A 15,328-nucleotide genomic window follows, 5' to 3' on the forward strand; every position below is an offset into this window, starting at 1 on the left:
AATCCCACTCCTGGGCATATACTCGGAGAAAACCATAATTCAGAAAGACACACGCACCCCAATGTTCATTGCAGCACGATTTACAATAGTCAGGTCATGGAAGAAACCTAAATGCCGACTGACAGACGAATGGATAAGGAAGATGTGTTACATATATACAATGGAATATTACTCAGCCATAAAAAGGAATGAAATTGGGTCATTTGTTGAGACGTGGATGGATCTAGAGACTGTCATACAGAGTGAAGTCAGAAAGAGAAAAACAAATATCGTATATTAATGCATATATGTGGAACCTAGAAAAATGGTACAGATGAACCAGTTTGCAGGGCAGAAGTTGAGACAGAGATGTACAGAACAAATGTATGGACACCAAGGGAGGAAAGTGGCGGTGGGGTGGGGATGGTGGTGTGATGAATTGGGAGATTGGGATTGACATGTATACACTGATGTGTATAAAATTGATGACTAATAAGAAATGTATAAAAAAGTAAATAAAATAAAATTTAAAAATTAAAAAAAAAGTGTGGGACACATAGCCTAAGCTCAGATACATGTGTTGCTGTATAGTCAGATGATTACAGGGAGAAGTAACATGGGTATTGGGGTTTGTAGGCACAAGCAGAATCTGAAATAAGTTTAGAAGGGAATATTCAAGGTTTTTTACATCTTGCTCTTAAAAATATATTCATTGCTTGAGAAATTGAAGAAGCTTTTTTGCTTTTTCCATTAATAATCAAAATAAGATTATATTTATATATATTTTTTAGTCCATGAATTTAAACTGCAGTGAGTTAGCTGTCTGTTTTGCTAAACTGAATAATCTGTTGTAACTTGTCTGGTGTTCTGTTAATTTGGTGTGAAGATGCAGACAGTCTTCTGTTCTTTTGTTTACAGGGTCCCTTTAATTTTGTGGCTCCCCTGGCAGTAATTCATATTTTTGTTTTTTGCTAAAAGGTAACAGAGTTACAAGTGTGAAACATTTATTTAATTTGTTTAGATTTATTAAACCATGCCCATTCTCTAGGCCTTTGGGGGCATGATCTAGATTAGAACATATGGCATAATTTATTATTTTCTCAACTCTAGTTATGTGGTAAAGCATTGTTTAACTGTCAATGAGAAAATCTCAGATTGCTCTCCTTGGAAAAGTGATTTTTTGGATAATGTTCAATTAAATTTAATAAAGGAACATTTTATTTTCTTTAAAAAAAATCTAGAAACAATAAATGCTGGAAAGGGTATGGTGAAAAGCGAACCCTCCTGCACTGTTGGTGGGAATGTAAATTGATAGAACCACTATGGAGAACAGTATGGAGGTTCTGTAAAAAACTAAAAATAGAACTACTATATGACACAGCAATCCCACTACTGGGCATATACCCTGAGAAAAGCATAATTCAAAAAGATATATGTAAAACAATGTTCATTGCAGCACTATTTACAATAGCCAGGACATGGAAGCAGCCTAAATGTCCATCAACAGATGGCACATATATACAATGGAATATTACTCAGCCATAGAAAGAAACAAAACTGAGTTATTTGTAGTGAGGTGGATGGTCCGTCATACAGAGTGAAGTAAGTCAGAACGAGAAAAACAAATACCGTATGCTAACACATATATATGGAATCTAAAACAAAAAAAAATGGTACTGATAAACCTAGTGGCAGGGCAGGAATAAAGACACAGACATAGAGAATGGACTTGAGGACACGGGGTGGTGGGGCAGGGGGAAGGTCGGGGGAAGTGAGAGTAGCATCGACACATATACACTACTGAATGTAAAATAGACAGCTAGTGGGAAGCAGCCGCATAGCACAGGGAGATCAGCTCAGTGCTTTGGGATGACCTGGAGAGGTGGGATAGGGAGGATGGGAGGGAGGCTCAAGAGGGAGGGGATATGGGGACATACATACGCATATGACTGATTCACTTTGTTGTACAACAGAAACTAACACAGTATTGTGAAGCAATTATACGCCAATAAAGATCTAAAAAAAAAAAAAAAAAGTAAACCCAAAAAAGAAAAAAAGAAAAGGAAAGTAGTATTTGGAGAATTAATGGAAAGAAACAAAGTATCACTGGTTCAAAACATTTTCATTGATATCCTATCTTCCTTGATGCTACCATTAAATTTTAATTTGTAATTAAAAAATAGCAATTTTTAATTACTTAATATTTATTCCTAGTTTTTTTCCATTTGCATGTGAATAAAAGTATTCCATATTACGTGCAAAAAAAAAAAAAAGAAATAGTTTCTGGGAATTCCCTGGCAGTCCAATGGTTAGGAACTGGTGCTTTCACTGCTGAGGACCTGGGTTCAATCCCTGGTCAGGGAACTAAGATATCACAAGCTGCACAGCCCAAAATAATCACTATCATCATCATCACCATCCCTTTCCCGGATTGTGTAAATGATGAGGGGAATAGTTCCCAATGCCCCCACCCCCGCTCTGCAATGCTCAGAGAGTCAAAAAGAAATAAGGGGAGCAATGACACTGTAAGCTCCCCCTTCTCTTACCAGTTCAGTAATAGAAAAGTGTGCAACAAAACTGGCTTTCTGCTTTTGTCTTCCAATGCCATGATCTACCCCAACAAACCACCGTATTTCCTCACCTCTAACTGACAGCCAATCACATACTCATACAGGAGAGATGTCCCTACAACCTGTTCTTACTGTCAAGGCCTGGTCAGCACAGAGCTGCCCCTTCTGGGATCCATGGCAGGAGTGGGGGGCCTGCATGTTCTCTTACTCATTCTTTTTTTTTTTAATCTCATTAATAGCTTTTTAATATGATTTTTTAAATTTTATTTATTTATTTTATTTTTTTATTTTTGGCTGTGTTGGGTCTCTGTTGCTGCACGGACTTTTTCTAGTTGAGGCGAGTGGGGTCTACTCTTCGTTGCAGTGCGCGGGCTTCCCATTTCAGTGGCTTCTCTTGTTGCAGAGCATGGGCTCTAGGGCGTGCAGGCTTCAGTAGTTGTGGCATGTGGGCTCAGTAGTTGTGGCGCATGGGCTTAGTTGCTCCACGGCATGTGGGATCTTCCCAGACCAGGGTTCGAACCTGTGTCCCCTGTATCGGCAGGCAGATTCTTAACCACTGCACCACCAGGGAAGCCCTCTTACTCCTTACTGATTCTCCTTTTAATGGCCCTTCATAGTTTCACCTAGTAAATCTTTTTTTACCTTTAAATAAATAGTATAGGGGGGCTTCCCTGGTGGCGCAGTGGTTGAGAGTCCACCTGCCGATGCAGGGGACACGGGTTCGTGCCCCGGTCCAGGAAGATCCCACATGCTGCGGAGCGGCTGGGCCCGTAAGCCATGGCCGCTGAGCCTGCACGTCCGGAACCTGTGCTCCGCAACGGGAGAGGCCACAACAGTGAGAGGCCCGCGTACCAAAAAAAAAAAAAAAAAAAAAATAGTATAGGGATGTCCCTGGCAGTCCAGTGGTTAAGACTCCGCACTTCCACTGTAGGGGCATGGGTTCCATTCCTGGTTTGGGAACTAAGATCCCACATGCCACACAGTGCAGCAAAAAAAAAAAAAAAAAAAAAATATATATATATATATATATATATATATACACAAAACAAACACTTAAACTTTAAAATGTTTTCTCATTATACTATCAAAAATCATTTTGGACACCCCCAATGGTTACCACATACCACATGTGGTAGGCTGAAAAATGGTCCCCCAAGTCCTAATCCCCAGAAACTGTATGTTACTTTATATGGTAAAAGGGACTTTGCAGATGAGATTAAGGGTCCTGAGATGAGGAGATTATCCTGGATTATGCAGTTGCCCCCACTGTTATCACAGATTATTTATAAGAAGGAGGAAGGAGGGTGGGAGAGAAAAATGTGACAACAGAAGGAGGGTGAGAGAGGGAGAGTTTGGGAGATGTTATGCTGCTGGCTTTGAAGATGGAGGATGAGGTCATAAGCCAAGGAATGCAAGCAACCTCTAGAAACTAAACAAAGGAAGAAAACAGATTCTCGCCTAGTGCTTCCAGAAGGAACACAGTACTACAACCCATTTTAGACTCTGACCTCCAGAACTATAAGACAATAAATTTGTGTCATTTTAACCCACTAAGTTTGTGGTAATTTGTTACAGTAGCAATAGTAAACTAATATACTACCATTCAGCACTTAACTCATACTTAATAAACTACCCCCGTCCTGCTCAAGACATTTTACATAACAGATTCTCAACTTTTTACATAACAAACTCTAAAATATATTATTAGCTTTGGAGGCTGTCATTGAAAGGACATGATTGTGACTTCCCTGGTGGTCCAGTGGTAAAGAATCCACCTTCCAATGCAGGGGACGAGGGTTCAATCCCTGGTCAGGGAACTAAGATCCCACATGCCGAGGGGAAACTAACTCCATATGCTACAACTACTGAGCTCGCGCACCTCAAGAGAGCCCGCCGCAAACTACAGAGCCCATGCGCCCTGGAGCCCACGCCACAACTAGAGACAGAAAACCTGCATGCCATAATGAAAGATCCCGCATGCCTCAGTGAAGATCCCAAGGGCCACAACTAAGACCCGAGGCAGCCAAAAGAAAAAAAAAAAAGAAAGAAAAGATAGATAAATAAATAAATAAATAAATAAATAATTAAAAAGGACATGATCATCCATGGAGCCATGAGCTGGACCCTGGCAATTGGACACTCCACACCCCCTCCTCTGTCCTTGTAATGTACACTTTGCCCACCATTCCCACAGTGGGAGCTATTTTCAAGGACAAGAGAGTAGGATATTGTTGAGACCACCTGGACAGTATACGTGACTGGCCCTGTTCTCGGCTCCATATAAACTTTTAAGATTCTGGCAGGCGGGTAAGGAGATCTACTTGCTTGCAGCTGCCCAAGACAAGCCTGTACGTAAGTTCTCTCGCTCTGTAGGTACTTCCTACCACCTACCAATCTGGAGTGGCTGCCTCTTTCTTCAGTCTCTCCTTGCCCTCTATGTATGAGGGGCCAGTTTGTGAACCAGCATGAGCACGGGCCATTTATTTATCTTGTTAATGAGAGAACCGGCAGGATGTTAAGGCTGGTTCAAAAGAGATATAAGAGACTATGAACTATAACTAGTGTGGAAAAGAATGCTGGTGTGGGCTTCCCTGGTGGTGCAGTGGTTAAGAATCTGCCTGCCAATGCAGGGGACACAGGTTCGAGCCCTGGTCTGGGAAGATCTCACATGCCATGGAGCAGCTAAGCCCGTGCACCACAACTACTGAGCCTGTGCTCTAGATCCCACGAGCCACAACTACTGAAGCCCATATGCCTAGAGCCCATGCTCCGCATCGAGAAGCCACCACAATGAGCAGACTGAGCACCGCAACAAACAATACCCCCCGCTCACCGCAACTAGAGAAAAACCCCGTGCAGCAACAAAGACCCAACTCAGCCAAAAATAAATAAATGAATAAATAAATTTATTTTTTAAAAAAAGAATGCTGGAGTAAGACTCAAATGTTAAATATCATACCAGTTACTATCCGGCAAGGCAATAAAACTGTCCCCTTTGGGATTACCTTTTCTATCAAAATGAACTCATCTCAACTGGACAAAATTAATTTGCAATTTAGCAATCTTCTACAAATTAACATCTAACTTTACTGAGTCTGGTACCTCACTAATAGTAAATACTAAGTCAAATAAAGTTGCCTCCCCTAGAACTCCAAATTATCCTGAAGCAGGCTCGTTAGACAATGTTCTTGTTATAACATAGAAGGGGTGCACAATAACCTTTTTTCCTTATTTCCCAGTTTTGTACAACTTTTCTAAACACACTTGTCCCAGTTACCTATTAGTGAGTAATAAACTACTCCAAAATTTTGTGATTTAAAACCACAACCATTTGATTATAATACCACAACTTTATGGGTCAGGTATCTGGGAAAGGCTCAGCTGAGTGATTCTTCTGCTCCACATCGTGTTGAATGGGTCACTCGATGACATTCAGTTGCTAGCTGAGCTGGTCTGGACAGCTTCATTCACGTGTCTGGTGTGGCTGGTAAGCTGGGTATAGCTGGACCCCTCTTCCTCTTCACGTAGTCTCAGGGCCTTTCTATATGACCTCTTCAGCAAGGTAACTGGGCATCTTACATGGACTTACACTGTCAATCTTCTTAAAGACTAGACACAGAACTGGCATAGCATCACCCCCCCGACCCCTGCTCCATTGGTCAAAGCCATCATAATCCAGTCCAGATTCAAGGAATAATGGAAGCAGAACCCACCTCTTGATGAGAGAACAAAGAATTTGTAGCCTTGTTTAATCTACCACAAGTTTCATCTTGTACATTTTTATTTTCATTATATTGCTAATCCTTTTGTCTAAAGTCTGCTGCACCAAGAGTTCCCATAGCTTTCTGGGATGTCCATCACAACTTTGTTGGCTACATGAGAAATGACCCTCTGGGCAGCCCACCACTCTTTTTCTCCCTCTCTATTTGCAAGCACTCATGGACAATATCTTAAAGCAGCGGTATGCAAAGTGTAGTCCTAGTACTAATAGCATCAGCATCACCTGGGAACTTGGCATAAATGCAATTCTTAGGTCCCACTTCAGACCTACTGAACTAGAAACTCCAGGGATGGGGCCTAGCAGTCTGTTATAACAAGCCCTCTTGGCGAGGCTGGGAACCACTGTTGTAGAGTTGTACATTACTTCATGAAAATTAATACAACATCTGAAACTAGTCTCCCAAGAAAGTACATTTTATGTTCTTTTACCATGATCTAAAAAAAAAAGAAGCATGGGGCTTCCCTGGTGGCACAGTGGTTGAGAGTCCGCCTGCCGATGCAGGGGACACGGGTTTGTGCCCCAGTCCGGGAAGATCCCACATGCCGTGGAGTGGCTGGGTCCGTGAGCCATGGCTGCTGAGCCTGTGTGTCTGGAGCCTGTGCTCCGCAACAGGAGAGGCCACAATAGTGAGAGGCCCGCGTACCACAAAAAAAAAAAAAAAAAGAAGCATGTATAGAATCTGTAAATACCACAGTGGATTATTTACAGCCTCTGGAGAAAGGACAGACAATACCAAAGCACAGTGGCTTTCACTAACTGATGTTCTCTCTCAGCTGTGAAAAGCCTTTTCCGTATACCCAGGCTTGCAGGAAAGACTTTTCTTCCACCCACTCAAGGGACACTCTCCAGAGGCCTCATATTTTATTTCTACAGAATTACTTGTGAAAAGAATTTGTATCCTCTCCATCTTAATAATGGGCCTATTACACAGCTCAAAAAAATACATTATTTACCTAAAGGGACTCTCATTAATCTCCCTCAAAGACAGTTGGTGCATGGGAAAAACAGGTAATTTTATTGATTGTCTATATGACACCTTGTTTTCTGTTTCCTTCTCTGCTCTGTATTATTTCTTTCCTTATCTTTTCTTTAAAATTATCCTATAGTTCATTTATATTCAAGCTTTCCTATTTTCTTATATAAACTGCTTTAGCTGTATCCTAAAAGTCTTTATATGTTAATAAGTTTATCATTCAGTTCTAAATATTTTCTACTTCCCATTATGTTTTCTCAAGTAGTCCATTAATTAGAGGCATGGAGGGTTTTTTTGTTTTTGTTTTTTAAATTTCTGATCTCTAACATAATGATCAGAAAACAGGATCTGCAACATCAGGAATCAGCAAACTCTTTGTGTAAAGGGCCAGACAGTAAATGTTTCAGGCTTTGCTAGCCAAATGCCCTCCATTGTAAGTATACAACTGTGCCTTGGTTGCCCTAAAGCAACCAAAGACAATATGCAAAAAAATGAGGGTGGTTGTATTCCAACAAAACTTTACTTACAGGGCTTCCCTGGTGGCGCAGTGGTTGAGAGTCTGCCTGCCGATGCAGGGGACACGGGTTTGTGCCCTGGTAGGGGAAGATCCCACATGCCGCGGAGTGGCTAGGCCCGTAAGCCCTGGCCGCTGAGCCTGCGCATCCAGAGCCTGTAAAGGCCCCAACAGTGAGAGGCCCGCGTACCAAAAAAAAAAAAAAAAAAAAAAAAAAAACTTTACTTACAAAAACAGGCAGCTGGCCAGATCTGGCTGTGGATCACAACTTGCCAACCCTTGGCCTACATGGCACCAGTTCTTTGGTCATTTTGCTGTTACCTGTACTACATGAAGTTTTGTAATGTTCCATGCATGCTTGAAAACTAATTATCATCTTATCCTTGGCCTGCTCCACTTTAAGCTTTAGGCCTGGCCCATGCAAACATTCGCTTTTGTAAAACCGTCACAGTGATTAAGAGATTGGATTTTGGAACCAGAGAGAACTGGTTGCCACTTTCCACTGGGTGGTTTAGGATAGATAAATTAACATCTCTAATCCTCAAGTTCCACATCTATAGGGAAAATAACCTACCTCACAGGGTTGGCATAAGGCAGACTTCAGTCATTAGCAGAAGTAGTATTAGAATCATCACTGAACCACTACTCTGTGAGGCAGGTTTCATTAAACCCATTTTACAAAGAAATTAAGCCTCAGACGTGTTTAGATAACCTGCTCCACATCTGACAGCCAGTGACAAAGTACTGATTCCCACCCATAACTTCTAGTTCCAAATCCAAAGTTTCCACTACTCAGACTCTGATTAATCAATCTGGTCATACTAACATGTAAGGAATTTATGCCACTCCTAGGCGAGGCTGCATTTTAAGACACCGGGAGAAAGGAGTTGCTAAATCGACTCCTTAATTCTTCGAATTAATTCTTTGTGGTCCAAGTTTAGTCCTTAAGGGGAAAGAAAGAGTTCTCCAGGGCCGAAAGGGCATGCAAGGTGCTAGCGGAGGTATACCCCCGAAACAGACTTCTGGAAGCAGGCTGCCGAGGCTTACACCCAGGACAAACGTTTTTCTGGGCTTGATCCTCTAAGCAGGTGGTGTCACCCAGCGGCGCACTCAGCCTCGATGACCTTGCTGCCCACGGCTGTGCTGCCGTTCTTGGCTCTCCCACTTCACCTGCCTGGAGCGCCTGGGACCTAAAAATACCTCCCTGGTGGAACCTCCCGGAACATGCATTCGGCTTTTTTTTTTTTTTTTTAATCGCCCTCATCACTTTGAGACACATAAATCACAGCCCTGACCCGCTGTCGACTCAGCGGGTGACGTGCCGCTGAAAGTGGCGACGAATTCTGTCCATTCCATTTCAATGACCTGCACTTTTATTTTTTTCCCTCCACTCGGCGCATATCGTATGTCGTGAGGAGTGCCAAGCAAAACCCGCGAAGACCGTGTTGGACGCTGGCAAAACAGTCTAGGAATCTCCATTTCTCCCAGTCCAGGCTAACCCTGGGACTCTTCAAAGCCCTATCCTGTGACAATCACAAGGCTTTTCTCCGCCCCGTCGGTGACGGAAAACTCGTGACTCAAACCTGAGCGCCGGGCGGGCACACAGAAGCCAGGGGCGGAGCTACAAGTCCAGATCGCGAGGAAGCCCCCGACGGGCGGCGCGTGCGCAGTGTCTCGCTATGGGACCTCCTTCCCGCCGCTGAGACTAGGAAGCGGGACGCCAAATCTGTCCCCGCGCAGCCGCCGCCGCCGGGCGCCGAACGGGGCGGCCGCCCTCCCCGAGGCGCGCCTGCGCACGTTCCCACGCACGCTCCGGCGTACGGCGGCGGCCAGGGGTCGCGAGCCGGTGGAGGACCCGCGCGTGGAGGATCCCGGAGAGTCAGCGCTTCTTCCCTCCCTCCCCTATTCCCCTCCCCGCTCCCTCCCCCCCCAAGAATGTTCCGCTACGAGGTGAGTTGTTGCGACCGGAAGTAACCCCTCCCTCCCTCCCGCACTCCCCCCTCTTTCTCCCTCACCCCCCGCGCGTCTGTCCAACGCTCCTGGGGGGAGGGGGCGGGCGGCGGGACCCGCGGGACCGAGCGGAGTGCGTCGGGTCTGGCGTCGCGGGTTTAATCCCAGGGCTGTGAGCTGGCTTCGGGGGGGCGGGACTGTCCTATCAGTTGCCACCGAGGAGAACTGACCTCTGTTTTGGGGTGGAGAGGGCCCCTTACGTTCCTTAACCAGACCACCCCCCACCTCCGGAGGAGTGAGGAGTAGAGAGCGTTGCACCCACCCTTGGTGGCTCTTGAGCAAGCGTCGCCCGAGAAAGCCCAGAGACGCGTTTCCCGCCCTGGACCCGGAACCATCTCCCCTCCAATTACTTATACACACCCCCTTACAAACCGGCGACCGTCAGGGTCCCGGGGGCATGGACTCGCCCTTTGACTGGGGCCAAAGACCGTTTACTAAAGAGGACTCCGAATTGGGAAGGGGCGTGTCCAGCAGAAGTTCCTTCTGGGAGAGTGGAGGGGGACGTGGGTTTGGTGACGGTCCGGGTATGTAGCAACAGTCGAGAGTTCTGACAGTGTCACTGGTTCGCTGTATGACCTTTAGCGACTCCTAATCATTGGACAGGGTTTCTGGATTTGTAGAACCAAAGGGTTGGTTTAGATGATCCCTAAGAGTCTTTCCCATGTAAAAAGCAGTGATTTGGTTAAGTAGATCTTTGTGATTTGGGAGTGCTTCTGGAAGTTGCCTGTGATGGGGAGGCAGTTGCATGCTTGCTTTGTGTAAGTTTGTGACACTTAAGATGGGTAGGATGGCCCTTTGACCTAACCTTTCATTTGGGAACAGCCTGGCTAAGAGGTAGCCAGTCAGGGTGTATCAGAAATGTGACTGCAGAGAGAGTGTGGAATTCCGATCCTGAGTCTTTGAAAACTGGGGACACATAGACTTGGTATTTGATAGGAATGGTTCAAGATCAAACTGCCTTTATGTAAACATGGAGAGAGAGGATGAGATGCAGTAGGCAAAGTTCCCAAAAGAAAAGAAAACTTGGAAAATAAATCAGTTGAAAACTGAAATGGGGGTGGGGGGTATGTTTAAGATAGAACACACCTAAGTTGTTAAACTGGTGATATCTAGCATTGTTTAACAATACCCAATGTTTGCCTAAATCTTTGCCTCATTTGATCCTCACAACAACTTTCTGAGGTAGGTGGTATTGTCCCTGCATTACCACTTAAGAGATTGTGGCTTAGAGGCTAACACAGCCTGAGACAAAATAGGTGCTCAGGAGGTATTGAATGAATTAATCAGAAAGGATGTGACTTGCCCAAGTTGGTATCACTTGTAAGAGTAGAGACACAACTTAAACCTGTCACATCACAGCTTTTCAAGAGTTCACTTAATTGTGATTGAACACTTAGCTTTCTCCTTTATCACCAGAGTTTGGGCCTGTAGGAAAACAGAAGGGGAAAAGGAAAATGAAGAGAAAGCTTTAAAAGGGAATAATAAAATAGTTGAAAAGGTGACAAGAATATGGGGAAGATGAGAATTTCGTTGAAAAATATAGGTAGAACTCAAACAAAATAATAAGGTTTTAATTTTCAGTTGTCATTATTGTAACCAGTGATGGAAAGGAAGTTGGCAGGCCTCATTTCTTGGTTGCATGAGGAAATGCTGTTATTAGATTCTTGATAAATAGAGAAATGGAAGTTTGGGGGAAGAGGTTAAATAAGGAATAGGAACGAGAAGTTGAAAGAAAAGGTACTGAAGTCTTCCAGTGTCAGGGAAATTGGGGGATAGAAAAAATGCCATCTGCACAAAAAGTCATAATGAAGCTATTGTGTTGATCGGGAAGATAAAAACATTTTTTTAGAATGAGGTTGTGAACTTCATGAATAGCTGATCTCTTTTTTTAGTCTTTGGAGGATTGTCCTCTGGATGAAGATGAAGATGCATTTCAGGGCCTGGGAGAGGAAGATGAAGAGATTGATCAATTCAATGATGATACATTTGGGTCAGGTGCAGTTGGTAAGTGATGTCTTTCTTTTATAATGTCATCTTGGTCTCTTGCTGTTTTCAAATGCTCTCTTTTATAAGTACTTTTGTCTAAGTAGGCGTAACCTCATTCACAAAGTTGGCAAACTGTTCTGTTCTTCACTCCAAGCATCTACCCTCCTCCTCTGGGCTTCTTTTTGCCTCACTTATAAAACCAAGTGTTTTCTAAGCCCTGTCCCTTCCAGCTTTATGATCTATGGCTCTAAGTTGACACTATAAGGAATTCAAATGATGAGAGAAGTGGACATTTTACAAAGGTTTAAAATAATCCTAGAAGAAGGAAATTTTTATTTGTGGAACATGGAACTTAAGGAAAACTAGTGGACTAGGAGAAAACTCAGATTCGGATGTATATGTTTTAAAATTCAGTTGATTAATAATATATTGCATGACCCTGCTATTACCCTATAGTATATTCAATAAATAGAGTTTTTTATTCCAAGAATTTTGGTGATAGAAAGTCTTCATAAGTTAGAAAAGTGTTGTGCACAGATGAAATTTTCTCATCCTTGGGAATAGATAAATATTCCTGGTGTTGGAAGTGGTTAAAAAATTAAAGAGCCAAACTAAACTAGAGGCCACAGTTATAATTACTGAGATGAAAGGTTTAGGGAGCAAGCTCACATAATAAAGTTTGAGAATTAGAGATCCTGGAACAAGTATACTAATAAGTTAAAATTAAACTGTACTTTGGAAAGATGAATAGGTAAGGGAAGTCCCTGGCAGTCCAGTGGTTAGGACTCTTCACTCTCACTGCCAAGGGCCCGGGTTCATCCCTGGTCGGGGAACTAAGATCCTGCATACCCCGTGAAGCCAAAAAAAAAAAAAAAAAAAAAAAAGAATAGGTAAGGCCAGAAACTATAAAACTCTTAGAGGAAACATAGGCAGAACACTCTATGACATACATCACAGCAAGATCCTTTTTGACCCACCTCCTAGAGAAATGGAAATAAAAACAAAAATAAAGAAATGGGACTTAATGAAACTTAAAAGTTTTGCACAGCAAAGGAAACCATAAACAAGACAAAAAGACAACCCTCAGAATGGGAGAAAATATTTGCAAATGAAGCAACTGACAAAGGATTAATCTCCAAAATATACAAGCAGCTCACGCAGCTCAATAGCAAAAAACAAACAACCCAATCCCAAAAATGGGCAGAAGACCTAAACAGACATTTCTCCAAAGAAGACATACAGATCGCCAAGAAACACATGAAACGATGTTCAACAGCACTAATCATTAGAGAAATGCAAATCAAAACTACAATGAGGTATCACCTCACACTGGTCAGAATGGCCATCATCAAAAAATCTACCAATAAATGCTGGAGAGGGTGTGGAGAAAAGGGAACCCTCTTACACTGTTGGTGGGAATGTGAATTGGTACAGCCACTATGGAGAACAGTATGGAGGTTCCTTTAAAAACTAAAAATAGAACTACCATATGACCCAGCAATCCCACTACTGGGCATATACTCTGAGAAAACCATAATTCAAAAAGAGTCATGTACCACAATGTTCATTGCAGCACTATTTACAATAGCCAGGACATGGAAGCAACCTAAGTGTCCATTGACAGATGAATGGATAAAGAAGATGTGGTGCAGATATACAATGGAATATTACTCAGCCATAAAAAGAAATGAAATTGAGTTATTTGTAGTGAGGTGGATGGACCCAGAGACTCATACAGAGTGAAGTAAGTCAGAAGGAGAAAAACAAATATCATATGCTAACACATATATATGGAATCTAAAAAAAAAATAATGGTTCTAAAGAACCTAGGGGCAGGACAAGAATAAAAACACAGACGTAGAGAATGGACTTGACACGGGGAAGGGGAAATTGGGATGAAGTGAGAGAGTGGCATGGACATATATACACTACCAAATGTAAAACCGATGGCTAGTGGGAAGCAGCCACATAGCACAGGGAGATCAGCTTGGTGCTTTGTATCCACCTAGAGGGCTGGGATAGGGAGGGTTGGAGAGACATGCAAGAGGGAGGAGATATGGGGATATATGTTTATGTATAGCTGATTCACTTTGTTATACAGCAGAAACTAACATATCATTGTAAAGCAATTATACTCCAATAAAGATGTTTAAAAAACCCCAAAGCATTGTATAGAGGTAACATTTTAACCACAATTCTGTCAGTATTGTGGGTTTTTGTTTTAGCATTGTTTTAAAATCATTTCTGTAATTGTTTTAAAATATTATCTCATAGTTTTAATTTTGACCATTCCATTTCAATAAGATTTGACGAACACATTTGGAAAAAAAAAAGAGATGAATAGGTAAGAGTCTATGCAACTCTCTTTGCTTTGACTGTTGGTGTTGAAAAGCAGCAGTGACCACGTTTATGTTGGGATGTGTGAATATGTGGGATTTCAGATATTCAAGTTAAGTAATAAGAGGAAATTTATCAGTAGTGGGTAACCCCAAAATGTTCAATATCAAAAACAAGTAAGAGGTCTTAAAAATGTTGTATTAGGACTTCCCTGGTGGCACAGGGGTTAAGAATCCACCTGCCAATGCAGGGGACATGGGATCAATCCCTGGTCGCGGGAGATCCCATATGCCAGTGAGCAGCTAAGCCCGTGCGCCACAACTACTGAGCCTGCGCTCTAGAGCCCGCGCACCACAGCTACTCAAGCTCACCCGCCTAGAGCCCGAGCTCCGCAACAAGAGAAGCCACCACAGTGAGAAGCCCGCGCACCGCAACAAAGAGTAACCCCTGCTCGCCACAACTAGAGGAAGCCTGTGTGCAGCAACAAAGACCCAACGCAGCCAAAAATAAAATAAAATAGTTGTACTGGTTACTGGTTTTGCACTGACCTAAACAGCTTAAGTTTATTTAAGCTTAGACTGAGTTGAATGAACCGGCAAAAATGAAAGAGTATACTATTTTCAATCAGGGTTTACAGAATTCCTTGGAGAGCTAAAACTGCTGCTGTTGGAAGCAGCAAGAGAAGCATTTAAGGTAGAAGCTAGGCTTATTACAGAAGGGAACCGAAGACCTTTTGGATTACAGCCATAGTTTAGGGGATGAGATTGTCCAAAAGGATGACATGATCTCAGATGCTGTTCTCTATCCATGGAGATCACAGGGAAAGGGACATAGAATAGAATGACGAAAGCAGGGAACTGATGTGAATTGCAAATTATATTTGAAACTTTAGTAAAAACCTATAGAATACAATAGAAGCTACAAACAGTGTGTGCTTGTTTCTGGAACTCTTTTTCTCTTAAAATATTGTACTGAATGTTACCATTTTTTAGCAAATTCATCTGTGTTAAAATGAAATTTATTAAAATGAAGTATGTTGAGGTTAGCCAGCATAGTAAATGTCCTCAGTTTCTAACCTGGACAGAAGAGGAATAGTTTTGCCTTCTCATTGACTTCCAGAGTGCTAGACAGTCTTTTTTTCTGAGTTTCTATGTTTCTCACAAGATGAGGAAAGTATT

The 15,328-nt window shown here is 42.7% G+C and overlaps 1 protein-coding gene across 1 annotated transcript in view; it reads left to right on the forward strand.

Moving 5' to 3' along the window:
* Nucleotides 1-9,502: 9,502 nt before the first annotated feature.
* Nucleotides 9,503-15,328, forward strand: part of PATL1 (PAT1 homolog 1, processing body mRNA decay factor) — a 37,709-nt gene continuing 31,883 nt past the window's right edge. The window contains exons 1-2 of the mRNA XM_060104782.1: nucleotides 9,503-9,767; nucleotides 11,720-11,831. Coding sequence (XP_059960765.1) covers nucleotides 9,753-9,767; nucleotides 11,720-11,831 — 127 coding nt within the window. The 5' untranslated portion in view covers nucleotides 9,503-9,752. The remainder of the gene's footprint in view (nucleotides 9,768-11,719; nucleotides 11,832-15,328) is intronic.

Source organism: Mesoplodon densirostris, chromosome 7 (assembly GCF_025265405.1).
Source record: "Mesoplodon densirostris isolate mMesDen1 chromosome 7, mMesDen1 primary haplotype, whole genome shotgun sequence".
In the NCBI taxonomy this organism is placed as follows: Eukaryota; Metazoa; Chordata; class Mammalia; order Artiodactyla; family Ziphiidae; genus Mesoplodon; species Mesoplodon densirostris.